Source organism: Culex pipiens, chromosome 1, assembly GCF_016801865.2.
Source record: "Culex pipiens pallens isolate TS chromosome 1, TS_CPP_V2, whole genome shotgun sequence".
Lineage (NCBI taxonomy): Eukaryota > Metazoa > Arthropoda > Insecta > Diptera > Culicidae > Culex > Culex pipiens.
Window position 1 is genome coordinate 9,599,147 of NC_068937.1, and position 26,166 is coordinate 9,625,312.

The 26,166-nt window shown below is 35.3% G+C and overlaps 3 protein-coding genes across 5 annotated transcripts in view; all 3 read left to right on the plus strand.

Annotated features, from left to right (window-relative positions):
- The first annotated feature begins 7,259 nt into the window (after positions 1–7,259).
- On the plus strand, positions 7,260–8,226 carry LOC120413314 (ficolin-1-A-like). The gene is made up of 3 exons (XM_039574082.2): positions 7,260–7,405; positions 7,474–7,978; positions 8,040–8,226. Exons 1-3 carry the CDS (start codon positions 7,321–7,323, stop codon positions 8,224–8,226), a joined length of 777 nt encoding a protein of 258 aa, XP_039430016.1. The 5' UTR covers positions 7,260–7,320.
- Positions 8,227–10,495: 2,269 nt separating this feature from the next.
- LOC120413274 (uncharacterized) lies at positions 10,496–16,281 on the plus strand. Its single transcript, XM_039574003.2, has 3 exons — positions 10,496–10,577; positions 10,914–10,973; positions 13,899–16,281. The coding sequence occupies exons 2-3, from the start codon at positions 10,959–10,961 to the stop codon at positions 15,246–15,248; spliced, it is 1,365 nt and encodes a 454-aa protein (XP_039429937.2). The 5' UTR covers positions 10,496–10,577; positions 10,914–10,958; the 3' UTR covers positions 15,249–16,281.
- Positions 16,282–17,638: 1,357 nt separating this feature from the next.
- The window catches only part of LOC120413289 (uncharacterized), a 36,644-nt gene continuing 28,116 nt past the window's right edge, over positions 17,639–26,166 (plus strand). Inside the window, exon 1 of one of the 3 annotated variants that reach the window (XM_039574028.2) lies at positions 17,639–17,895. The gene's annotated coding sequence lies outside the window, so the exon portion shown is untranslated. Of the gene's footprint in view, positions 17,896–23,885; positions 24,370–26,166 lie in introns of those variants that run through there. The other 2 variants (XM_039574027.2, XM_039574029.1) reach the window with 2 other exon arrangements.

Consider the following 26,166-nt stretch of genomic DNA (forward strand, 5'->3'; position numbering starts at 1 on the left):
GAAAGTGCAAGAACTTAAATTAATTCACACGCGAAAAGAAAAGAAAAAAAAACCTTAAGGAAATGCAAGCGCTAGTTAAATAAAACAAAAAAAAACACAACACAATATGAGAAACACATTTAGTAGGATTAATCAGAGTACTAAAGGGCAACAACATAAAACAAAACCAACAAAAAAACAAAACGTAGGTGTGTGGCTATTCACGAAAGCTTGTGAGACAAACAGAAACTAACTTGTAAGGATTAGTAGGTTTTCTTTGCATTTTAAACCAAATTTAATTTAAATTAAATTATTATTATTATTATTATTAAAGGAAAAGTGAAAAAAATCTAGTCTGTTCTTTCGAAAAAAAAAAACACGCTAAGTACTAAGACAAAAACTGTACATGTACTGTAAAGTTGAAACCTATCATTAAATGATTTCAAAAACTGAAAAAAAAACTGATTTCGTTCTTAATTTCTGAATGTGCCCCTAACTTCTCCAACCGAATTAATTTTTTTTTTTTCAAAACTTTATTAAATCCTCCACAACATCCACGGTTCTATCCACCGCACTGCTGGCCACTTCCGCGCTGGCTTCCACACCGGGTGCGATCACCTGGTCGGCCACTTCCGTCGCGCCCTTGGCCGTGACATTGCCGGCCGTTCGCGCACAGTTCGTTGAAAATCCCGCCACCGCCGCCGTACTGCCCACGGCCACTTCGGTGGCAGCCTCCGTCGTTTTGGCCACGGTTTTGACCGTCTTCTTGCCGATTCCTACCACGTCGGACATTTCGCGAGAGTTGCTGAAAATTTGATGGTGGATTTAATTTGGAATTAAAGATTCTTTTGTTCAAATAATTTACTTTTGTCTGCTGACAAGCTTATCACTGTTGAATCAACAATCACGACTATCAAACTAAACTAATCTCTTTGCAAGGCGCTGAGCTGATGACTGATGGTGCAAAACAGTGGTGAACGATTAGGGCGTCACTACTCCTAATTCTGTATAGTAGATCTTAACTTGTCATTCCTTAATTTATTATTTTTTCTGAGAAGTAACATTTTTTATATTGAAGCAAGACTGTTAAAATAGGATTTTGAACATTTTTTTTTTATTCCTTGTCACCCTAGTCACTATTTTATTCACTGTTTTAGTGCAAACAAATGGGGATTCCATAATTCTTAAGCTGAGTCCACGGTGTATTTTTTCGAGACCTCAATGATAAAAAAATCGGTATGTCTGATATTTGAAGATTATTTTTTGATTTTATGGGTTATTTGCAAAAAAATTGTTCAAAAAAGTCACAGAAAATCGGTGCATTTATGTTGGTATCACTCAAATTTCTTATGAATATGCCTTGGAGACTCTAACCAACTATATTTGACCAATATTTGACCTCTACTAAAAAAAATTCGAGCCAGATTTTCCAGATTTCTAACTTTCTTTGAAATTACCTCAAAATCCAAGCTGAAAACCCCGAAACGACCGAAAGTAAATCTTTTCTTTGTAAAATTTTTCATGAAAATACAGCAACACAGTGCCCGGATACGAATGTGAGCATTAAACAATGCAAAACATGGATTATTTAATTAATAAGCTGTTTATTACCAAATAGGCTCAGAAAATTATTTTTTCAATCCTCTGTTACATTACACCATCACATTTTAAAACATTTTAGAATCAATCACATTGTAGAGAACAGTTTTTTGAACAAGTTCCATTATAAAGTATCAGTTTTGGTTCAATATAAGCAGAAATATGCCCAATTTCCTGAAATAAATAGTGCCTTTCTCAAAAATTTCTTAATTTAATTACCTTTCACATGATGGGCACTGCCTACAGAGTTTTGAAATGAATGCTATAGAATAATTTTCATGAATTTCGTCAAAACTTGTTATAATTTTTATGTTTCAAAAAAATATTATCATCATAAAAAATATCATAGTAGACAGTGCCCATCATGTAAAAAGGTAATTAAATTAAGAAATTTTCGAGAAAGGCAATATTTATTTCAGGAAATTGGGCATATCTCTGCTTATATTGAACCAAAACTGATACTTTTGTATGTAACTTGTTCAGCAAACTGTTTTCCACAATGTGATTGATTCTAAAATGTTTTAAAATGTAATGGTGAAATGTAACAGAGGATTGAAAAAATATTTTTTTGCAATTCCGTCGTGAAACTACTTAGTTTTCCTGTCATTCTTGAACGACGAAATAGCCTACTTTTCTGAACCAAAAATAACAGAATCGAATAGCAACACTTTTCAAAATAAATGCTGAAAAGTTCTACTTTTCAGCACTGAAACGGGTCCTGAAAAGTTGAACTTTTCAACACTTGTTTCGAAAAGTAACACTTTTCAACATTTTTTTGATTTAAACGATTTATTGACAAAACACATGAAAATTTTACTTAAAATTTCACTCAATGGGTGTTTTTCGGAATTGCAAAAAATGTTGTATGGAACTCGTTGCAAAACTTGATTTTTTCAACACTCGCCGTATTTATCCAACTCGGTGAACCTCGTTGGATAAATGTACGACTCGTGCTGAAAAAATCCTCTTTTTGCAACTTGTTGCATAAGCTACTATTCTGAGCCTATTTGGTAATTAACAGCTTATTAATTAAATAATCCATGTTTTGCATTGTTTAATGCTCAAATTCGTATCCGGGCACTAAGTTGCAGTATTTTCATGACAAATTTTACAAAGAAAAGATTTACTTTTGGTCGTTTCGGGGTTTTCAGCTTGGATTTTGAGGTAATTTCAAAGAAAGCTAGAGATCTAGAAAATTTGGTTCGATTTTTTTTAGTAAAGGTCAAATATTGGTCAAATATAGTTGATTAGAGTCTCCAAAGCATATTCATAAGAAATTTGAGTGATACCAACATAAATGCACCGATTTTCTGTGACTTTTTTGAACAAATATCTTGCAAATATCCCATAAAATCGAAAAATAATCTTTAAAAAAAAAGTTACTCTAGACCCCCCGACGAAATATTTCGGTATACCCCGCAAAATGTCGGGAAAGAGCCCTTCTTTCACGGTGCCAAATATCAGACATACCGAATTTTTATCATTAGTTTGTTCTAAAAAACACACCGTGAGTCACACATACTTTATGAATGAGCGCCTGGCTCAATCGGAATACCGGTTAAGAATTCTCACTGGTATTATTTCTGCACTTTTTTAAGGATTGGAATATGATTTAGAATTAATTTATTATTTTAGATTTAATTTACTGTATTTTTTGTTTACAACATAAATTCACACAAACATAATAGTACCTAAATCAGTTAATAACACATAATACTTTAATTTTGAACACATTAATTATTCCAAATTTTGCATAATACTAATGCTGCAAACCACGAACACATTTCTCCTCGATTCTAGGCCTTTTTGCAATGTGCAGCTCTTCTCCATCACTAGCGGCAATCATTTTCAACTCAATATGGGTTTCAAGTGATAGGTAAATTCTCAAGCATTTCGAAAAGAATAATATTTTTTTTGAAAAAGCTCAACATTTTCACAAAAATATGTATTCAAAAAAATAACACAGCATTTTAGATTGTACTTTATGGATATCAAATGATTGGGATTTTTTCACATATTTAGAAAGTGAGAGAAACATGTTTTGGAAAACCCTGCAAATTTGCACAAAACGTATTTAAAAAAAAAAAAAAGTTTTCACAATTATATATCAAATGGCCTGGATTTTTCAAACATTGAGTAGAAATCATACAGATGATCGAAAACATTTCAAAATTAATTTAATAGAACTTTTTTATGCTGTAAAAACTAAAATTTCAGGTATTTTTTTAAATACGTAGTTTTCTTGAATATTTTTAGTATTTCAAAAATATATTATAACTTCAGAAAATTATGAAAAATTTCTGACCGTTTTATACCAATATTGTTAAAAACTTATTTTTATTTAAAAATACTTATTTTTGTGAAAATCTCTGAAAAAAATATTATTACTATCGAGTTGTTTAATACCCATACAAAATTTGGGGTACTTTTTCGAAAATACGCAGACAAAACAATTCGAAACATTTGTGAAATTTTTGATCTTTTGAAATGTTATCCCGGGCAGACGCTAATAACAAAATTCATGCCATTTCAATAACAAATACTGTTAAAATATCAAAAAGTGTTATGCAATCTTATTGAAAAATCCATTTTTGAATAACAGTTTAATAACCACACACACACACAGAGTTTAATAACAGTTTATGTTATCATAACAAAATTTAATATTGGCCTAATATTGTTTGAAAGCCAAAACAACTTTGGAATAACAATTTTTGTTATGGAAGAATATACCTCCAACTGTTATTGGGATGATCGGATTAGTTGTTAAAATAACAAAAAAATAATAACAAAGATTTGTTCGAAGAATAACTAAAAGTGTAATTAGTCTGTTATTACAATAACAATCCAATAACAAAAATTTCATTACGACGAATAACAAATCTTGTTATAAATAACATAAAAAGTTATTGTCTTAGTATTTTCAAATATCAAAAAATGTTATTCCCAAGTTATTTCCGTCTGCTCGGGTAGTCTTGTTTAAAAAAATCAAATAAAATATTGTTTACGAAAAGATCGAAAAATTTCACGAATGCTTCATATTTTAATACTGAAAATCGGACCAAAAAATTAGCTTTTCAAAAACATTTTTTTCGAAATTGTGCAAACATGGGCAATAATATTAAAAATGAATAACTGCGACTATTATCGATAAAATACCTAAAAATGGCTATAACTTGAAAACGGTGCACTTTATCAAAATTTCACTAACGAACTTTTTGATTGCAAAATTGATTTTACAATATTTTGATTTTTTTTAAATTAGTATTGATTCAAAAATTCCAAGATTTTTTGCACATTCTGGAAATTTCTGAAAAGTTGGCATTTGATGTCCCCTAAAAAATACCAAAAATAAAAAAAATTTAAAAATAGTGTTTTTTTTTTGCAAATTAAGTTTTAGTGACAAAAAGTAATATTAAAAATCATGAAAATATAAATGGTTACCGTGTATCATTTTTTTTAGTGTAGTCCTTTGCCGAAGACACCAAATTGATCAAAAAAATCCTTCAAAAGATATAGATTTTATGGACAGCTGCCATTGTATGGAAAATTATCTGGATAACTAATGATGCAAAATGGCTTCGTTGGGCATACCAAAGGCACCAAAAAAGTTTCAGCTGGATTAAAAAATACAAAAAAACTCGAATGACCGAAATCTCAGAGAATCAAGAATTGCTCTGCTATCGAATAGTATGAAAAACTCCCGATCGTTTGATACCAAATTTTGAAGAAAACTAAAATTTTGGGCATTTTTTTTATATTATTTAGGACACCGCAATTTTTTTTTTTGAGGTTTATGTCCCTCGACTCTGGGAGGGCTAAACAATACAAATATATAGAAATTGAAATAACAAGCCATGGTATTGACATTTTTCCAGTAGTTTTGCAATCGTTAGTTAAAAATATCTAAGTATTGACGAATTTTTTTTCGCCGAAAAAAACTATATGCAATACTGTGTAACGGATTTTCTTTAAAAAAAATCAGAATATTTTTGATCGATCCAGACATGCAAAATATGATTTTGAACGCTGGAAAATGCATTTCAGATTGTTATTTAAGTTGTTTAGACTTATATTTCCACCCGAATTTTGAAGTTTTTTTGAAAAAATATGTTTGGCCTGTTTTTTGGGACTGATATAAACTTTGATATTTTTTTGAAACGGCCTTAGTTTTGTAAAAATATTTTCTATTTTCAAAAAAATAATTATTTTTTTCGAAATGTATGGAAAATTCCCGATCATTTGATACGCATCTTGTAAGGACAATTTTTTCAGTACTTTTTCAAATATACGAAGATTTATATATTTTTTTGTTTATTTTCAAAAAAAAATTGATTCCATCAACATGTATGAAACATTCCCGTTCATCTGGTACTCATATTGCGAAAAACATTTTTTTGCAATTTCGCTGTGAAACTGTCAACATTTCCTGTCCTTCTGGAGCATTGAAACGGCCTACTTTTCCCTACCAAAAATAACTAAATGGAAAATTTATACCTTTCAATACCAGTGCTAAAAAGTTCGACTTTTCAGCACTGAAATGGGTGCTGAAAAGTTAAACTTTTCAACACTAGTATCGAAAAGTAACATTTTTCAATATTGTTTGTTTTGAACGGTGAATTTACTAAACACAAGAATGTTTGACAAAAAATTCCATTCAAGAAGCGTTTTTCGGAATTGCAAAAAATGTTGTATGGAACTCGTTGCAAAACTTGATTTTTTCACCACTCTTCGTATTTATCCAACTCGGTGAACCTCGTTGGATAAATGTGCGACTCGTGCTGAAAAAATCCTCTTTTTGCAACTTGTTGCATAAACTACTATTTCAGTATTTTTTTTTGAAAATACGTAGTTTTGGGCAATTTTTTAGTGCTTTAAAAAAAATATTATTATTATCAAATGTATGAAAGCATTTGTTATCCCGACTTTAGAGAAATGTTAACGGGTTTACATTTTTTTAAATGTTTTCTTTAGAAAATCAACTTTGAAAATCTCGGTTTTCAATAATAGCATTCGCTTTGGGACATCATTTTAGCGCAAAATTGGCCATAATTGGTCAAAATTTTCCCATGGTTTCAAATGAGGTTTGAGTTTTTTTTTCAATCGTTTGAATAGGAGAGCATTCGAATCAGCAGACGTTTGAAGTAGCGAAATTCGAAATAACGAATCTTCTCTGTATAATCAAAAAGTTCAAAAAAGATCAAAAAACAACGATATCAGGGCTGTAGAGCCGGAATAGGTGGAGTCGGGTCTTCTAGGAGAGGCAAAGTCGGAGTAACACGTAACACGGAGTCAAAGCCGCTTCAACAACCTTCATGAGGGTAGGACGAAGACCATCCTACGAACAAAATCAACGATGAAAAAACAAAAAAACAAAATATTTAAAATATATCCCCGAAACCCTACTATTCACCAACGAATTCTATAGTCTTTAGAAAGTGAAACATCATACCAACTTCAGCAAAACAACATCTACCTTCGACGCCAGAAAGGTAAGAAAAGTGAATGGGATAACAAATTAAAACTCCTTAGACAAGTAGACCCAACATGCTTCCAGTCCCAAAACCAATCAATCAAATTGATCCCACAACTCGCCGGTTCTCTACTTCGCTGTGCTTAGCTGACCTATTTATCTACGCTCACCAAACTTGCCTAGTCTTCTCTAATGCGAAGATTTGACCTGATGCTGGGTCAGTATCGTTTGGGAGGTCGCATGTTTACGATGTGTAGACTGTAGAAAGCATGAAGTCGTTTACGCTCTTGATCTTGATCGCCGCGCTGTGTCTGGCTAAAGAAAGGGAGGATTTCAATGGAATTTCCGAGTACGGTAGGTTCTTTGGGGGCTCGCTTATGATCTACTGAAGTGTTACACATTAAATTCTATTGAATCGCCAGAAATCGACGGCTGCCAGGATCCGTACGTGAGGATCAACGGGGTGTACCACGCGAAACCTCGCCTGTCCACGATCCCAGCTTTTTTGGTGTACTGCGACCAGAAGATCGAGGGCGGAGGTTGGGTCGTGATCCACCGGCGGTTCGACGGCAGCGTTGACTTTACGCGGAACTGGAACGACTACCGGAACGGGTTCGGGGACATTAGTGGGGAGTTCTGGTTGGGGCTGGAGAAGGTGCACCAGCTGACGCGGTCGGCCAATTACGAGCTGTTGGTTGTGGTCAGGGATAACGCGGGCAAGCAGAGGACGGCCCGCTATGGACAGTTTATAGTGCACAGTGAGTTCGAGAAGTATCGGCTGCACGTGGAGTCGTTTATGAACGGAACGGCGGAGGACTGTATGGGGCGGCACAACCGGATGGCGTTTGCCACGACAGATCGGGATGACAAGTACGGATGTGCGAGCAAGTACTCCAGTGGGTGGTGGTTCGACAACTGTTACACGGCGTGAGTGACTCTACTGCCTGATTTAGTGAACAGTGACATGACTCAGGTTCAATATTTTCAGAAATCTCAACGGGTTGTACAAACCAGGCAGTGGGAACGCGATGTCCTGGCACAGACAACCGGACAAACGGGTTGGACTCCTGGAGGCTAGAATGATGATCCGGATTGTGAGGAACTCCGTGCTGAGGTCGGACCCAGCGGCAATTGATGGACTCAACAGTACAACTGTCACATACGAAGAAGTCTAAACTTGTAAGTGTCGAATTGTTAAGTATTTATTTAATTTTGGTTTACAATAAAAGTTTTTTTTTACCAAATGAAGCAGAAATCGTGCGGCTAATCATTTTTATCATTTCCAAGAATTTGAATATTTAGCATCTGGTGCAGCGATGTAATAGTTTCATCAGGGTTATGCATGTATTAGTTGAGATTGTGTTTAATTTTTATTTTTGATGTCAAGCAACATGGTAATATATTTAAGTGTGCTTAACTCATCAGTTAAGCATAAAAGCTAGATTAAACAAGTTGCTCTTTTCGATTCTCACAAGTCTTTGATTCAAAGTTTGAGTTAAAATTACAGTACAATTCCAAGTAAGTGTTTCTAAAGTATTATTTTCAAAAATTAACAAACTCAAAAATAAAATAACCCTCAGAATGGACGAGTAATAACTTATGCTTAACAAAGTGTACTATTGAAAATTGAAAATAATTTAACCATTTCATTGTAATAAGCATTTCAAGTAACACATTTTTTTGGTGCTTTTTGGACTTATTGAATGTATTTTGGAGACATCGCTGAACCTATTTTGGACCCACACTCTGGTTGGTTGAAATTTGGACAACTCGAATAGGTTTTACAGCGTGACGTCACGAGCGCACACGCACACACATTTTTACTTAGACACACGTGCAATGAATGTAAACAGTGCAGCCGAACTGTCAAATTTCTAACCTAATCGAGTCGGCGTAAAACCTAATTGCGGCATGCGGCGGCAACACGCACACTTACAAAAACTCGGTTTGATACACCAAAGGGCCTATCCACGATTATAATTTGTAAAATATTTATTTCAGTAATTAAATAATTATGATAAAACAATGGATTTGAATTTGAAAACGTGTTTTAATTATATTGAATGGAAACTCACGCATCTTTAGCAGGTCTCTGTCCTATTTACAATTTGCGTATTCTTACGACCTAATTGTTCAAGCATTAGAACATAAAAGGCAACCGGTTATTAGTCGTTATTATTTTGAATTGAGTTTTTTTCGATAATAGAATAGTTATTTCAATGGTTCAGCGACAAAAAAACATAAAAGAATTAAATAAACAACAGTTACATTGCTCGGGAACCGGACGAAATTGCTTAGTGTCAGTGCAAAACAGAAAAAATCTTCAAGGTGTCGCGAGCCAAATCTGAAAAGCAACGAGGCCGGAATTTTTGGACCTAATCGATGTGCTTGGAAAATGATAGGAAATACGAATGGCATTGGAAAAAGTGGCTGAAAAAGCGGAAATAATCAAAAATGTTAACATTTTTGGAAGAGGTAAGCTACAAAACGATCCTGCTTACACTTTCTGTTGGTTGGATTCAGTGAGTTCGTACTTTAAAAGCCTTTAAATAGGTCCAAAAAAGGTACTAGGTCCAAAATAGGGTCATATACCCTACTTACCAAATTTACACCAAACTAAGCTTTACAAAAATAAGCCAAACAGTCATTAAACCGGTTTATATTCCTAGAAGACACAGTTGGAGCGCCTAATGAACGCTGCGCCGCGAATTCGCCAAACCTGAAGCAAACACGAATATTTAAAACGTTCGCGATTGACACGTTATTGTTCAGAGAAGACGAGAAAGAGAGAGTGTGAGAGTGAACACTTGAGAGTCACCGTCATACTCTCCGATGTGGGGGCCCACAAATTTGGATCACCCACACTTCGTAATCGAACGCCAAAGTGCGGATATGCCAACATTAAGCGTCCGATGGAAATACATTCCCCTACAACCATTTTTATCTTTTCGAAGAGTTTGAAGAACCGGGGTGCCTGCTTGTGTTAGTTATGGTTCTCAAGTGATTTTTTGTTTATAGATTTTTGATATCAAGCAAATAATTTTTTTTGCATTCTGAGAAACGATAAGCAATTATATAGTTGGTGTGCTGCGCAAACGAATGAGTACATAAGCGCCACATTGCTCACGCATTCTATCGTCCCAAAATGTAAACAGAATGATGAAGATTTCCCAGAAATTGGTCTCAATATATTCGCGGACTGTTGTGAGATCGCGAGCTAGGGTGACTAAAAAATCAAATAGTTTGTATAATTTAAAACCATCCAAAGAAGTATTCAGTGTTGCTAATGTTCAGAAAATTTGGATATTGTTTAATTATTATGTATTGAATTCAATGAAACAAGTCCCAGTGATACTTGATTTGCAGTATAAGTAAATAAATAAAATATTTTTAGACACCCTAATGTGGCAGATTATAAAAATACTTCGCATGTATGCCTTTTCTCTAGTCGTGCGAAAGATTTGGAAGTGGACATGTCTATTTAGTTTGCAGATTGGAGTTCACCGCAAGAGTAAGATTATTCGCAGTAAGTAAAATTGTTTCAATATGGTTTGTTCTATTTGTTTTGTTCAGTAATCCATTTCGAACTCAACTTGAACAAAAATAAGAAAGTTCCCGTGCAGGAGAAAAGAAACATGGAAATGCGCCCTGTGTTGTTCAGTAATAGATGGTCAAATTCCACGAATCATACCAATACCATTTGTGTTGAAGATCACACTTTTTTTTGGCAGGAGAAATCAACGATTTAAAATGGCTTTTGATAAAAATATATTTTTGCAAAAGGCATTTCATCACAATTGAATGAGAGTTTAACAAACCACCAGTTCTAATCAGTTTTTTTTTTTCTTTATTCCCATCACAGAACAAAAGTGGAGTGCGAAGAGTGCCGTGATCAATAATAAACAAGATGAACCGCGAAACGGTGAGCTAAGCTGAATTCCTTTTACTTGTACAAATAATTTATTATAACTGCTTAAGCCATAGTGTGTCTTGTTTACGGGATCGCGTATTAAATTTTCATTAGGCTGTTGAAAACATTTTTCAAAGTTTTTGTCCCCCTCTCCCTCCAAAAATGCAAAGTGCAATCAGCTTCAGGTGAAAACAAGACTCGATTATCCGAAGTTCGATTATCTGAAGGTTTGTATGGGGAAATTGAACCTCGATAAAAATTTTTTTTTTTTTATTTTCTTACTTTAACCCTCTACAACCCAACCCCGCCTTTAGACGGGCTTCGATCTAAAAAATCGCCAAAAATCAATTTTCCAACCGATTTCTGATCTTTAAAAAGCATTGGAAAGAAGAACTCTTAAAATTTTAGAAAATTTCAGAGTTGAAAATTTAACTTGTTTTATGTGACTTTGCCAATTTTTTTAAAAATGTCATTTTTTTAGGGGTCAACTTTGGATGTGTTTTTTACTAACATTTCCTATATTTTCAGTAAAAAGAAGTATGCAGTAATTTTTGTACTGTCCCAGACTATGCTTCTACGCATTTTTTTGCAATTTAAATGATGTTGGTGCCATTCTATAGCAGAAAATGTGAAAAACAAGCAAAAAATTGAAAAAGTGACTGTAAAAACATGAAAAAAATAGAAAGGCAAAATGTAATTATATTAGGTGGTAGAATAGGCCAAATACTACCAAAAACAAACATAAACATAACAAGATAAATGCAAATTAAAATACTAAAAATAAAACAAGAAAAACATAAAACAAGAGAAGTGAAGTTTTTCGTAGAACAAAAATTGCTCAAAAAGACCTCCTGAACAAGGGAAAAATAAAAATTTTCGAAAAAAAAATTTGGGCAGTAGAGGGTTAAACATCAAATTCGAGTACTGCGACCCCATTTTAGTCAAATTTACATGGTTGATTGAATGTAAAATTTAAAAAAATGTTTTTTTCATATTCCATCATCGCCATTTTGACCGCCATCTTGGATTTAAAATTCTAAATTACATTAGAGTACTTTGAAGGTCATACGAAAGCTCAACAATAAAAAGTAAGACAACGAAAAAAAAAATTTCGTTATTCGATCATACGAAGTGAAATTTTGTCAAGGCCTTCGGATAATCGAGTCTGGACTGTACAACCAAAATTCAGAGGTAAGAGAATCGTTCCCTCAAAATTCATTGTGGGCTCAGTGCCAAAATCGAAATAATAATGCTTCCAACTCACACTATCATAACCAGTGTTGCGATTTTGAGCGCTCATCCGCTCATGAGTGAGCATTTTTCGCTCATTCGTGAGGAGAAGTGCTACGAGAGCTGGCTCACGTTTGCTCCTGCTCATGTTTGCTCATAAATTTTATGAGCGAAAATTCTCATCGCTCGCGCTCATGTTTTGCTCATTGAGCAAAATGAGCGTTCTTTTTTTGCCTGTAACGGGTATAAAATAATATCCATTTTTGAGCAGAGCTTTGTTGTTTTTGTTTTTCTTTTTTTTTTAATTTGTTTTGAAGCTTGTTGAGGATTCAGAGTTGAGATGAAAAATTAGGATTATCATCGTTATCTGAAGAAATAGTCTGATTTATAAAAAAATAAAGTTGATAAAAGAGTAACATGTGAAGGTCAACTATTTAATTAAACTGAAAAGTATTTTAAAGGAACACAAATTTTTTTTCTTGGTAATACATTACTAATTTTTTTCTAAATAGGGAACGTTATGATGTCTGGGCACCTCATCTTATATGATCAATTATTTGTAAATAATTTAACAAAACAGGAATTCCGCACGAAAACAGCATGATTCGAAAAAAAGTTTTCCGATCGGGCTCAAACTTTTTCTGGGGGTTCCTTGGCTAAAATAATAAGACCCGTATTTTTTTTGTTGGCCATTAGGGTGACCTACGCCGTGTTAGGGTGGTCCGAAAAATTGCCATTTTCGTCGATTTTCGCAACAATACTACCTACTTTGCTGATGAGCACTCATTGAGCGCGAGCGCATGCGATGAGCATGAGCGAGAATGAGCTACCTGATGAGTCCTCGTGCTCATGAATGAGCGAGCACGGATTTTAGCTCGCTCGCTCATTCGCAACACTGAATTCATAACAAATGTGTTCATTCGTTAATTGAAACAATAAATCTTCAACAAGTGTTATACATCGACTTCTGACCACGCATTGGTCACCAAGCTGTGGTGGCCGAGGCAGGTAAGTCATTTCTGGTTCGAATCCCGCAGTCGACACGTTAGGTTTTTGTTTTGACGAATGAACTTTTTTTTGCAAATGAACTTCGAGAGAATAATTCTCTCGCCCATCTCGAGCTGTGTTCTCTGTGTCTGTGAATGGTACCACAATTCTCTCGACTTGAGGCCATAATTCTATCGGACATGCGTTGCCTAGTTTTGGGTGTAGGTATTGTCGTGACTTTCGCCCGATTTCCCTCGAATTTCTATTATTTCGGACCCAAATAATAACACACGCCCAAGCAAAACACACGACTGATTTATTTCTCGTTTACTCACGCACACATTCCCAACTTCTCTCTTGGCTGGCCTGCTCTCGCATTACGCTACATGAACTCTCTCTCTCTTCTCATTCCCTCTCTCTTCTCTGCCACACTCATTCACTACAAGTATATTTTATTCATCCATCCCTGGATTCGAACTGACGATCTTTGGATTGCGAGTTTCAAGTGGGACCGAACCCAGGTCAACTGGGGGTGAGAGGCAACCATGCTTTCCACTATACCACGTGACTTCGAAAATTATACTTGTTAGAAGCAAAACCCAGCGGCGTTCGGCGGTTAAACTCGCAATCAAAAGGTCGTCAGTTCGAATCCACCAAAATGTGTCGGATTGTCGTAGTAGCAAGTTACACGTTTGTTGTTTTTTTTTTTCTTCTTTTCAGACCACCGGTTTGATTACTGGAGCTGCCGCTTTTCACGGCACTCAAGCATTTTTGTTAAGTTCGCTGACTGCGGTAAAAGTTGGTCCACTGGCAGCCTTGGCCGTCACTGCCGTAGAGAGTGTGGCAACTGTTGGTGTGGCCGCTGGGCTTGCTGTTCCGGTTGCTGTGGGATTGGCTCCCATTGCCATTGCTACTGCTGGTGGCGCAGCTGTTTTTGCAGTAACGGCGCCACGTACAACTGCGAAAATTGTCACGAAAACAGTCGGCACGCTTTTTAAGCCGATAGCGTGGGGCGCTAGTGCAGTTGTCAGCGCATTGACATCTAAAAACGATGAACACACTGATAGAAGGAAAACAAATGATGATGAGTCAAACAAGCTGTATAAAGCTGATTCCAATGACCAAAGTTCTGAATCCTACGAACGTACAGAAAGCACTTCTAATGAAGAAAACGGCGAAGGCGATGGTGACGCAGGGAATGGCGATGAGTCTGACGAGGGTTCCAAGAGTGACTCCGACTCCGATACCAGTTCTGAATCCACCGAAAGTTCATCAAGCTCAGAAGATGAGGAAGAGAAACATAAGCAAAAACCTAAAACCAAAGGTTCAAAGCAGAAATCTAAAAACAAACAACCCTCCACAGTTGATCACTATACTGATTCAATTTCGTCGGAATCGACCAAAACCTACTTACCGAAATCTGGAATGTCTGAACTAAGTTTGAAGCGAACTTCGCAAAACATTAAAAACACAGTGAACGGAAGCTATCATTTGGTTCGTCGTTTGACACGATTTCTTCGCGTTGGAGGAATAGTAACATACATTGTAGGTAATTTTAACATCCCAAAAACGAACATTTTCCAGTCTGGTCGCTCAGAAACTAAAGACCGGGTATGCAAAGATATTCCAGACCATCACGCTGCCCACGTTGTTCAATTACAAGTGGTTCCGTCTGTGCTAGAGTGTAATCCTTTAATATACAAAATCTTGCGTAAATGTTTGGGCCATACGCACTTTGTGCACAAAATTTTCAACCTTTGTATTGGCAAACGAATTGACACGCTACAAGGCAAATTACTACAAGCTCTTCTTTCCATTGACTGGCATAACGAAACGGCAGATAATATATCATCTGCTGCGGTAACAGTATTGCAAATGATTAGAGATTTATGGATTGAATTAATAACTCAAGAAATGAGTAACTTAAATTATACCACAGATCAAAGACGCGAGTTGAGTATTGCCTGCCAATTTATTTCAAATATGACCATAACGGAACTGTTTGAAAAGGTTATAGCAGGATTGGATTATATGATTGATCAAATGAGAAAACAAAATAAGCAAATGTAGAAAACCTGAATTCGTCCGAGACGGTTGGCTTAGCAGTCACCTAAAACGATTGTTTTATTCATTTCGGAGATTCTAAGCGCCTGGACAACAGCAACAGCACAACGCAGGGAATTCGAAGTCAGTCTCTATTATTGGATTTTTATGAATAAATATCATATTTCCTTAAGCAAGTATTAGCCGAGTGCATGGATACTAAACATGTTTTAAATCGAAAATGGACGAAAAATTATTGTTGCAAATTTCATAAGTCATATTTTAAATGAGAATAATTAAGAAAAAGAAATATAAAACGTTTTACCGTTGAAATTGCATTTAAAGGTACCAATCAAATCCGTGTGTTTTCAATTCAGAATGTCTAAACACTTTCTCAAGCATTTTTATGGATAAAAAAAAAACAATTTTTTTATTGATTTTAAGCCTTGTACAAAGTTACTTCTTCCCGAGCAGACGGAAATAACTTGGCAATAACATTTTCTGATATTTGGAAATACTAGGCCAATAACATTGTATGTTATTTATAACAAGATTTTTATTCGTCGTTATGAATTCAAATCTTTGTTATTATTTTTGGTTATTTCAACAACTTATCCGATCATCCCAATAACAGTTGAAGGTATTCTTCCATAACAAAAAATGTTATTCCTAAGTTGTTTTGGCTTTCAACCAATATCAGACTAATAACAAATTGTGTTATTATAACAAAAACTGTTATTAAACCCTTATGCAAAAATGGATTTTTCAAGAAGAATCCATTACATTTTCTGTTACTTTAACAGTATTTGTTATTGAAATGGCATGAATTTTGTTATTACCGTCTGCCCGAGTTGTCTAACTTTGCACATTTTGATGAGTAAATGAGACATAAAACACATTTTTTTCGCAAGTTTCCTGAACAGTTATTAAAAAGTTTCCAATTAATAATAAAGGAATATAAAACAAACATTTCGCATTGGAAAGCTGAAAGTAGCCACGCCGTGTCACGAATATCACCACAAAAATTAATTAAGGAGCTATTACACTACGGCAAACAAACTCGCACGTTTTGACAGTTTACCTGCTTTATTTGTTTGTCCAAACAGCAGCATTTTTTTGCATACATTTTGCCTTATTTGCGAGTTTGCCGAAAACAAGTAGTGTATTAGCTCCTTGAGCAGTGAAAGATTTTTTCCAAGTCCTTCGAATAATCGAGTCTGGACTGTTTTCTAATAAAACATGTAGAAGGAATTTTGTCAAAATAATGTTCGGGGAGCATTTATCTAGATAACTTTTTCAAAAGGTCATACGCCGTTCGCTGAAAATGCCGATGGAAATTGGAAGATGGATGTAAGATTGCAGAATTAATCATATGCATAACTTTGCGGAATAAACTTTGATTTGTTGTCGAAACAAAAACAGGTTTTTTATTTGCTGAAGAAAGTTCCCATTTCGCTACATCGAATGTCTGCTAATTCGAACGTATTCGAATTAAAAAGCATTCAAACGGCAGAACTGGGTTGCCAAACTAATTTTTAAACATCGACCCCTTTGTTAAAAATCGATATTTTGACACTGTGGAAACCTTAAAAAACATTATTTCAAGCATGATTTAGTGTTTTATCAGCATTTCAAGGCTAATCGAACCTACACGGCAGTTTGAGTCAGAACTTATGTAGTAGCATTTTAAACCTTTTTTTTCGCCTATTAAGTGTTTCATATAACTTCTTTTTATTATTAAAATTAAACTCCATACTTTTTTGTTCAAACGGCTCACAACTCTACCGCGCAATTTTCGCGGCGAAAGTACAATAAAAAATCATTCTGCGCCGCCGCCGCCATCATCTGGAAAAAGAAATCGAGCAAACACGACAGCATCACCCTTCAGAAACGGACCGCCATCCTCTTTTTTATGACTATGCTTTCTCTCTTTCTCCGCGCGCTTTCGTTCTTTCTCCGCCGTCACCGCACTCTTTCGCGGCTGTCACATTTGCGTCACCCACCACCACCCTCCTGCGCTCGCTTGCTGTGATGTTGGAGGGTGGCACTATGCAGGTTTTAACGAAAATGACCCTTGGAAAGCATTGTTTTGACGTTTGCGTCAACTGTCAAACTTGAGTGGTGGGTGACAATTCAAGCAAAAACAAACGAAGTGTTTGTCTGTTTTTCTTGAGATGTTTAAATAAATCAACAAAACAATTTTTTTTTTAATTTATTTTTCCGAACTTTTTTAAAAACCTGATACCATTCTTATTAAACAACACACGGCCTGCTGCGAGCGCCGCTCGTTTTAAGGGGAAGTGTAACAGGCACGCGACGCGTTTTAAGGTGAAACGGGTGGGGAACGCGCGAATCGCGAAAATCGATGAAATATAAAACTTCAAAAGCTGCGTCACACAAACACACACCCGCGCGGATACTTTCCAGCGGCGGCAGTAGTTCTAGGCAGCCAGGTTCGGTCTGGCAGTAGTAGTAGCAGCGGCGTACTGGCGTACGGAGCTGGCCAGAGAATCTCGGCGGGGTACGGTTTCGGTACGGTTTCGGTTCCGCGGAGTGCTTTGACAGCGGGTGACGTCGTCGCCGAAAACGGATTACACACGCTGACCATTTGGCGACGCTACAACAAAAGAGCACAAGTACATACATTGCATTGTTTTTTTACCTGTCATTAGATGTAAGTTTTTTTTTTTGGGTGAATCGTAGTGTGCGTTGCTGCCGCGATTCGCGGCGCTGCAGACATTCCGGACCAGGGGGTTTAAATTACACAAAAGATGCACACACGTGCAGGCAGCTCTCTTTTTTATAGTGTGATGATGACTTAAGGGCGAAGGACCGCACCGTCCGTCGAGGTCACCCGGGTGGACCCGGGTGTGTCCACTAAACTAATTTATTATTCTCCAAAAGGAAAAGAAACGACACTGTCAAAGAGTTACGAAGTAATCGAAGCAGGCTGACCTTCGTGAGCTGTCCAGTGCGGTGGTCAGTTTCCGAATGAACCCCTCGCGGACTCCTTCGATCTCGAAGAAGTGCCAAATTGTCTTCGGACCTTGCGCTTCGGACATTCCGGATGCTGCTGGAACGTCCGAAGGAACCGAGATGCGTCCGAGTGGTCAAGATTGTATGCGTTTGGAGGCAAAACAATAGCAACAACAACAACAGCAACGCCGTCGACGACATTCCTAAAGGCAAACAAGACGAAGAAGACACGACGACGATGGTCAGTTTGCAGGCACAAACATAACCTCCCTCGCAATAACATACACACACACGACACACATGTGCGGCGGCAATCGCAGTAGGCCGAAAGCGCGTGTGTGTGTGTGCAGAATTCGCATGTGTTCGGCGCTCCTCGTATGCAAAAGAAGTGCATCGACGCATTGTCTACTTGGATTGGGTAGAAGAAGGCAATTTTTCGAAGGCAGACCAGTGTTGCAAGACGGTCAAGACGGTGGAGTGGGAAACCCTTTCCACCTTGCCAGATTCACGTCCAAGATGGTGGTGTTGGTGGGGGTTGGACACCCCCTACCCCCCCTCAATCCTTCCGGTGATGTCCTTGCGCGAAGGAACATGCTGCCTTCTCGCTCTCGTTTAAAGTTTGAAACTTCTTGCAAGACCAGTGACCAGTGCTGCCAGTAGTTCCAGCGTCAACAAAAAGTGTTGCGTTTTTTTTGCCTCCGACACTTTTTTCGCTCCTTTTATTTACACAACAAACTATATTTAAGTTTGCGTTTGCCGACGAATCTCTGAGTGTAAGTGTGAGCAGGCCTGCTTGGATGCAGCTATTGCAGATTGCACTTTGTTTATTTAATTTATTTGAATCTCCTCGTCGGTTGCGGCGGTGTGTGGGGCGTGCGCGAAAGAATAAAACTGCGACGCAGAGCCGAACCGCGCGCGCGGTTTGCTGAGGAAGTTGAGAGAAAAAAAAAGAGTTAAGAAAAAATAATAAAGGAAGAATAATAGTGCAGATGGAAACTATGCAGGAAAACCTTGGAAAGTTGCGAGTTTTTAATGGCGAATGTGGCGTAGGGTATGGTTTAATGAAATATTCTCGATTTCATTTGTAGGTTTTCAAACGAGCACTTACAATGAACTCAAATTGATGAGCGATGAACTCAAATGCATGTAAAAAGACACAAACTGGAATCAGGGAGTAGGAAGTAGGACGCGAATGTCAAGAAAATGAAGGAATTCGATGATAAATGGGAGAGAATTGAGCGAAAAGAGACCGGAAATAGTAATTTTTCTCTCAATTCTCTCTCATTTTGCACAAACGATGAACGTTTTGATCGAACGATGAACGTTTTGACCGAACGATGATCATTTTGCTTCAAGCGTGATTGAAAAGATCTGAGTGAAAAGGATAATAACATATCGTACCAAAATATTATTGAATTTACTTGTAGTGTTAATGGTTATTACACAGAAAAAAAATAAAAGTACTAAATTCTTAAATTCTAGGAATTTTGGCTCCTTTCCTTATTAAGTAATCCAAAAAACCAGATTACTTAATAAGGAAAAGAGGCAAAATTCCTAGAATAAAGGAATTTGGCACTATTTTTTAATTTCAGTGTACTGTTAAATAAGTTGATGCTAATAGTGTTGCGTAAAAGAGATTTTGGGTGACTCACCACACATAACCTTCGGACGCCTAGAAATGAGCAGAAACTTGCAACAGAGCCCGCAAAAGACCCGGGGGTCGTTAAAGTGGATTGCTTTGCTTTTTTTGCTAATATTGTTCAAAGTTTATGTCCCCTCTCACTTCAATATTTACTCAAAAAGCAGCGGTCATTTTTTCAGAAATTTTTAGCGCGTCCAATTATTCCGAGTTTTGAATTTCCCAGGAAACGGGAAAAATATTTTTTGAATCCCGGGAAATTTTTGAAGTCATAAAATCTATGTTTTTGTAATATTTGTTACGTTTTTCTAGCTTTAAACTGTTAATTGGTGATAAGCTACACTTCAATCTGAACATAGTTTAAAACACATTAAAAAATGTTCTTTGATGTGATTTGGAATTTAAATAAACCACATTTTTTAATATAATTCTTTTATTTATTTATTTATATAACAAAGTCATGTTATACAAACATTTTAATACATAAACAATTTCATTGCAACTGTCTAAAACAACAAGAAAAAAAATTATTCCGGATTTTGGATATCACTTTGGATAAGTTTAGAATTTTGTGTTTTATATTTAAAACATATTTTAAGAATTATCTTTAAGTCACTACCTCCAATTAGGGCTAATGCAGTCTGAATAGGTTCAGGAGATTTAAGAGCAATGGGGGGTTCGGCGGGGTTGGAAATATGTTTTGGTAAACTTTTCGACTTTTTTTTAGTATTTTTTTATTTGGCTCAAACTGAGTAAGGGCCTTCCCTATCACCAAAGAAGCCATTTTGTGTCATTCGTCTGTTCATACAAAAATGGTACGTAAATATTCGAAAATCTGTAACTTTTAAATAATTTTTTTTATTGATTTGGTGTATTCGGCAAAGTTGTAGGTATTGATGAGGACTTTTAAGAAAAAATAGGTACACCAACAAAATAGGTGATTTTTTAATTACCTTTTTTGACAAAAAAAGCAATTTCCCAAAATCGGTATTTTTTTTATTATATGTTTAGGGGACATTTTCTTTTAAATCTTTCAGAAGTAAGGACCAAAATTTTGCCGACGAATAATGATTTTTTGAATAGTAATTTTTGTAAAAAAATAAATCCTTTACTTAAAATTGGTTGACTTCATTTTTTTAAATGTAAAATCGAATCTGCAATCGAAAAGTATACTTTACATTTTTTTTTATTAATTCAAAATGATTTTCAAAATATAGCCAATCAAAGTTAAATTTTTCTCGATAAATTCCAGTTTCTTTACTTTTTAAAACAATGTCCATGATTGTCCAGTCCTGAAAATATTTTTTTTTTAAAGTTCAGGGTGGCCCCCAAATAATTAAACAAAATAGTTTGTTCAAATAATAAATAATTAGATTTTAATTAATTTTGTTTTAGCTTTCATTGCTTTTTTTAAAAATAATGAAATATTAAGATTTGTTCTCGCTCCTTTAAAAAAACAAACAATTTCAACTACATTTAATTTTTTTCTAAACCTTTTTCGTCTGTTATTCTAAAATTCAAAATTTGTAAAATGATTAAAATGATTTAATTGGATGATAATAATACACAAGTATTATTATGCAATGTAATTTGAATATCTTACAATCGGTTTAAGATTTTTTTTTCAATTAAAATGTTAATTTTAGTCAACAACTATTTTGTTGCATCCTAAAAGTTTTAACATCTTGAAATAAAAAAAGGTCTCCGATCAGGCAAATTTTTTTTCTAGGCACTGGGCAAAAATAATTAGACCCATATTTTTATTTTGCCATTAGGGTGACCTACACCGTGCTAGGGCGGTCCCAAAAATGGCAACTTTCCTAAATTTTCGCAAAAATCGCAAAAATTTTGATTTTTGCGAAAATTTAGGAAAGTTGCCATTTTTGGGACCGCCCTAGCACGGTGTAGGTCACCCTAATGGCAAAATAAAAATATGGGTCTAATTATTTTTGCCCAGTGCCTAGAAAAAAAATTTGCCTGATCGGAGACCTTTTTTTATTTCAAGATGTTAAAACTTTTAGGATGCAACAAAATAGTTGTTGACTAAAATTAACATTTTAATTGAAAAAAAAATCTTAAACCGATTGTAAGATATTCAAATTACATTGCATAATAATACGTGTGTATTATTATCATCCAATTAAATCATTTTAATCATTTTACAAATTTTGAATTTTAGAATAACAGACGAAAAAGGTTTAGAAAAAAATTAAATTCTGCGCCATTTCTACCGATTTTAGCTGTCTTGGACTCAAATGAAAGATACTTAGTTGACCATTCAAAACAAATAGTTTGAGGACCAAAAAATCAAAAAACAAATAAAAAAGTTTAAAAATTGAAATTACGAGCCATAGTTTCAACGTTTTAATATGGAAAAAAATGTTTTATATTATTATATACCTGTCCTGTTGTTTTATCCTCATTAGTTTCCAAAATATCTAAGTATTGACGAAAATTTAATTTTTTGCGAAAAATAACATTGGAATTTCATGAAAATTCAAAGCATTTTTAAACAAGCCTTAACATGGTAAATATGATAATTAATGCAGAAAAAATAATTTTAAATTGTTCTCAGTTGATTAGACTTCTAACTTCATGGAAATTTTGAAGTTTTTTGTCCCCTGATTTTTCAGACCAATTTTGAGGGGGGGGGGGGGGCTACATAAACTTTGAAAAATCTTTGCAACGGCCTAATAAACATGGAAAAATAATCGTTTGAGAATTTATTCTGAATATTTTAGTACAGTCATACTTCATATTCGGAACACTCCACGAACTTGGAACATTTTTTTTACAGTTTGTCAATAGGATGCAAAATGCAACTTTTCTATTGACTCTTTTATTTTAAGATCTTGTTAAACCTATTCTCTTGCTGTTTCACTAACAATTGTTATTTTTTTTTCATCAAAATACTGCATTTCAAGGTGAAAAATAAAAAAAAATATTAAATTTCAGGCACAGCTTGAAAAAACAAATCGAAAATTATCAGAAAAGGCTCAATAAAATACATTAGTTTTGCTACTGTTAATAAAAATTGCAAAATTTCAATGAACTCTTTCTGGTATTTGTCAAGAACTGAAACCGGAAAACCGGCAACCCTGCCACATTCCCAGCTAAGAACGCTCCAAGTCCAAGGACTGGCCTGCGCTAGGGTGGCGCGCCACCACCTCATTATCCACGTGTCCACTTTCATCCCGTGATTCGCCTCCTTCGATGCTGCTGCTGCGTCCGCTCGTATCTCTGTATTGGTGTCCGGTCCACCCATACTACGACCTGCCCCCCAGCTGCCAGTAAACTCTTGTGTTGTAAAATTGTGATGCAGTTATTAAACAACTTTCGTGTGTCACACATTTCTTCGCAGCAGCAGCAAACCCGGGATTTTGAACAACTGGGGGTGGTGATGAGGGTGGCATACATTCAGGCGCGAGGACCTTAAGGACTGCCATCTTACGCGCGGCACCGTCATTTCTTCGCCAACTTTCGAGCGAGAGAAAAGTGCGTGCGAGCTCGTCGTCGTCGTCGTTTGCTACCATCCCCCTTTTGGAGGTGGTGGTGGTGGACCCCTAGGTCCACTTCTTTTTTTGCTAACCCCCCCTCTGTCGGGGGGTCCCTCGATCGGAAGTGCGGAAAAAAGTAATTGTGAAGGAAGAAAAAAAAACGCGCAACCCTTTTCGATTTTTTTGGCTCATTTTGGGAGATTTTCGGCAAATAATCTCCCACTTTTCGGCTTTGCAACAAAATGGTGTGAAAAAAAGAGAAGAATTTTTTTCAAGAATAAAAAAGTGCAAAGAAACAAAGAGTGCTTTGAAAAAACAAAAACCAGCAACAACAAAAAACCGCTAGGAAAAATGCTTAAAAATTCAAAATTTTCCCCCTAACCTCAAAATTAAGAGCAACCTACCGCGCGTCTCCATTCGACACACAGCAAAGCAAAAAAAAAACGCAAGAAAAGCTCAAATCGGTGTGCAATTGTGATAAATTGAGCAAAAGAGCAAAATGTTTTCGATTGAATCAATTTTAAAGTCTCAAATCTCCCAGAGGTAGTGTAGATAAGATTCCAGGGTTTGCACTGGTTTGCATACACAAAACAAAAATCAACAACCAACCAACAAACAAAAAAGTAACGAAACAAAATACAAACAAAAACCTACAAAAGCAAACAAAACCACCAAACACCTCCTATTTTAAAACAAAGCCTAACAAACCGAAACAACAAAGTAACAAAACAATAGCAAAACAAAACAAAATAAAGTAACACACAAACAAACCGAAACTAGTGCCAAAAAAAAAAACAAAACAAAAAAGCAGAGTGGGGATATGAGCAGTATTTGCGTGTTCTACCACGGGCGGTATTTGATGAAGACTCGGACCCCGTCGCGGGTCCCCCCAATGTTTGCTAGTAATTCGGCAGCAGTTTTCAGTACTACTACTGTACCTCTGCTACTGCTACTACTTCTACCACTGTTACTACCACTACCACTACTGCTACTACCGCTACTGTTACGGCCAAACAAGCAATTGAACGCTGTCGAGGTGAGGAAATATCAACAAACAAACAACAAAAGCAAAAATTAACAAAAAAAAGTTGAAACTACTGAATAGAGCAAAACAAAAGTTGTAATTTTGGTCACACAAAACAGAGTTGAGGAAAGTTTCCAACGGGCGATTGTTGCTCAAATCGATGGTGGTCTAGTAGTCGCTGCGTTTTCATGGATTACTTTCTTGAAGAGTCATTTTATTTAGGTGGTTGATTGTTTCGTAAACATAAGAAAAAGTGCAATCTTTGAAGGATTAAAATTTGATAGTTTAATATTCCCTCAGATAACAGATGACAAAGTGCTGTTACACAGAAAAAGATGTAAATTTACACATTCTTCGCTGACCATGATTGAGGGATACCCCGAGTAGGCCGCGGGTAATCGGCTCCCCTCCCACTAACATTTACACACAAGATCCTCTGTAATTATTAAGCCAAATGTAATTACAAAAGCCGACTCGGTCCTAACCAGGTCCCAGCACCAAAAAGGACCTAATAAAAATAATTTTATGAAAAAAAATGATTGAGGGATATAAAGAGTCATCATGCCTAATATAAAATCGATTTATTTTGTTAATTATTTATTTTATTGATTTATTATCCATGTTTTGTTTTTTTTAAAAGCATTTTAATTTTCTGTGGTCTTTTTTTGTTTCTTTTTATCATTTAGTTTTTTTCAACTGAAATTTTTTGTGTTTTATATCTATGTGAAGTTACACGTAAAAGATGTAAATTTGGACATTTATAGAGGTTTTACTAAGGCACCAAGTCTTTTAAAATAGTTATTATAATTATGTTGAAAATAGTTTTTTCATAATATATTTCACTTCATTATTCTTTTTTTTTCGTGCTTTGGATATATTCCTTCTTTATTTACCATTATTTTTGTTGGAATTTAGATATTTCCATTCCGTTCCGTAATCTAGTGTTTTTAAAGGTATAAACATATGAAAGACAATAGCTTATAGGTCCTTTTAAAAAACAAAAAATATTCTTAAGTTCTTTTTGCTTTTCTTTCTCGGCTTCTGGTTCAGTTCCTTGTTTTATGCTTTTTATTGCCGATGCATTTTTTTTTTTCAAAGTTTGTGTCCCTCGACTTTGGTTGATGTGCAATCATCAGTTTTCAAAAAATGTTTCGAAAATTTACTAAAATTCAAATGATTTTTAAATAACCTAGACTGATGATTCTGAACGCAGGGACAAATTTGAATTTGATTTCAGTTGATTGCAATTTAATTACCGTTGAAAATTTGAACTTCAATTAAAAATATTTGTTTTGCATCCTGATTTTCCAGGCCTACTTTGAAGAAGAGGGTAATACAATTTGTACCAGCCTTATAACTGTTATGCAATCATTTAGAAAATTGCCAAAAATAATGTTTATAAAAAAATCATTGAAAATAAATTTGTGCAATCGATATTACACTATTTGCAATAATCGTATAACGCATTATTTATTCAAATATGGCACATTAGGTCAACACCCGGGCAGACGGTAATAAAAAAATTCAAGCCATTTCAATAACAAATACTGCTAAAATAACAGAAACTGTTATGGAATTTTTTTGAACAATCAATTTTTGCATAAGGGTTTAATAACTGTTTATGTTATCATAACAAAATTTGGTAATGGTCTGATATTAATTGTCAGCCAAAACAACTTTTGAATCACATTTTTTGTTATGAAAGAATACCTCCAACTGTTATTGGGATTATAATAACAAAGATTTGTTCGAAGAATAACTAAAAATGTTATTAGACTGTTATTACAATAACAACCCAATTACAAAAAA

Coding starts and splice junctions, on each gene's coding strand:
- LOC120413314 (XM_039574082.2), top strand. CDS start 7,321: ATGAAGTCGTTTACGCTCTTGATCTTGATCGCCGCGCTGTGTCTGGCT. Junction 7,406..7,473: donor CAATGGAATTTCCGAGTACG/GTAGGTTCTTTG, acceptor TTGAATCGCCAG/AAATCGACGGCTGCCAGGAT. Junction 7,979..8,039: donor TTCGACAACTGTTACACGGC/GTGAGTGACTCT, acceptor CAATATTTTCAG/AAATCTCAACGGGTTGTACA.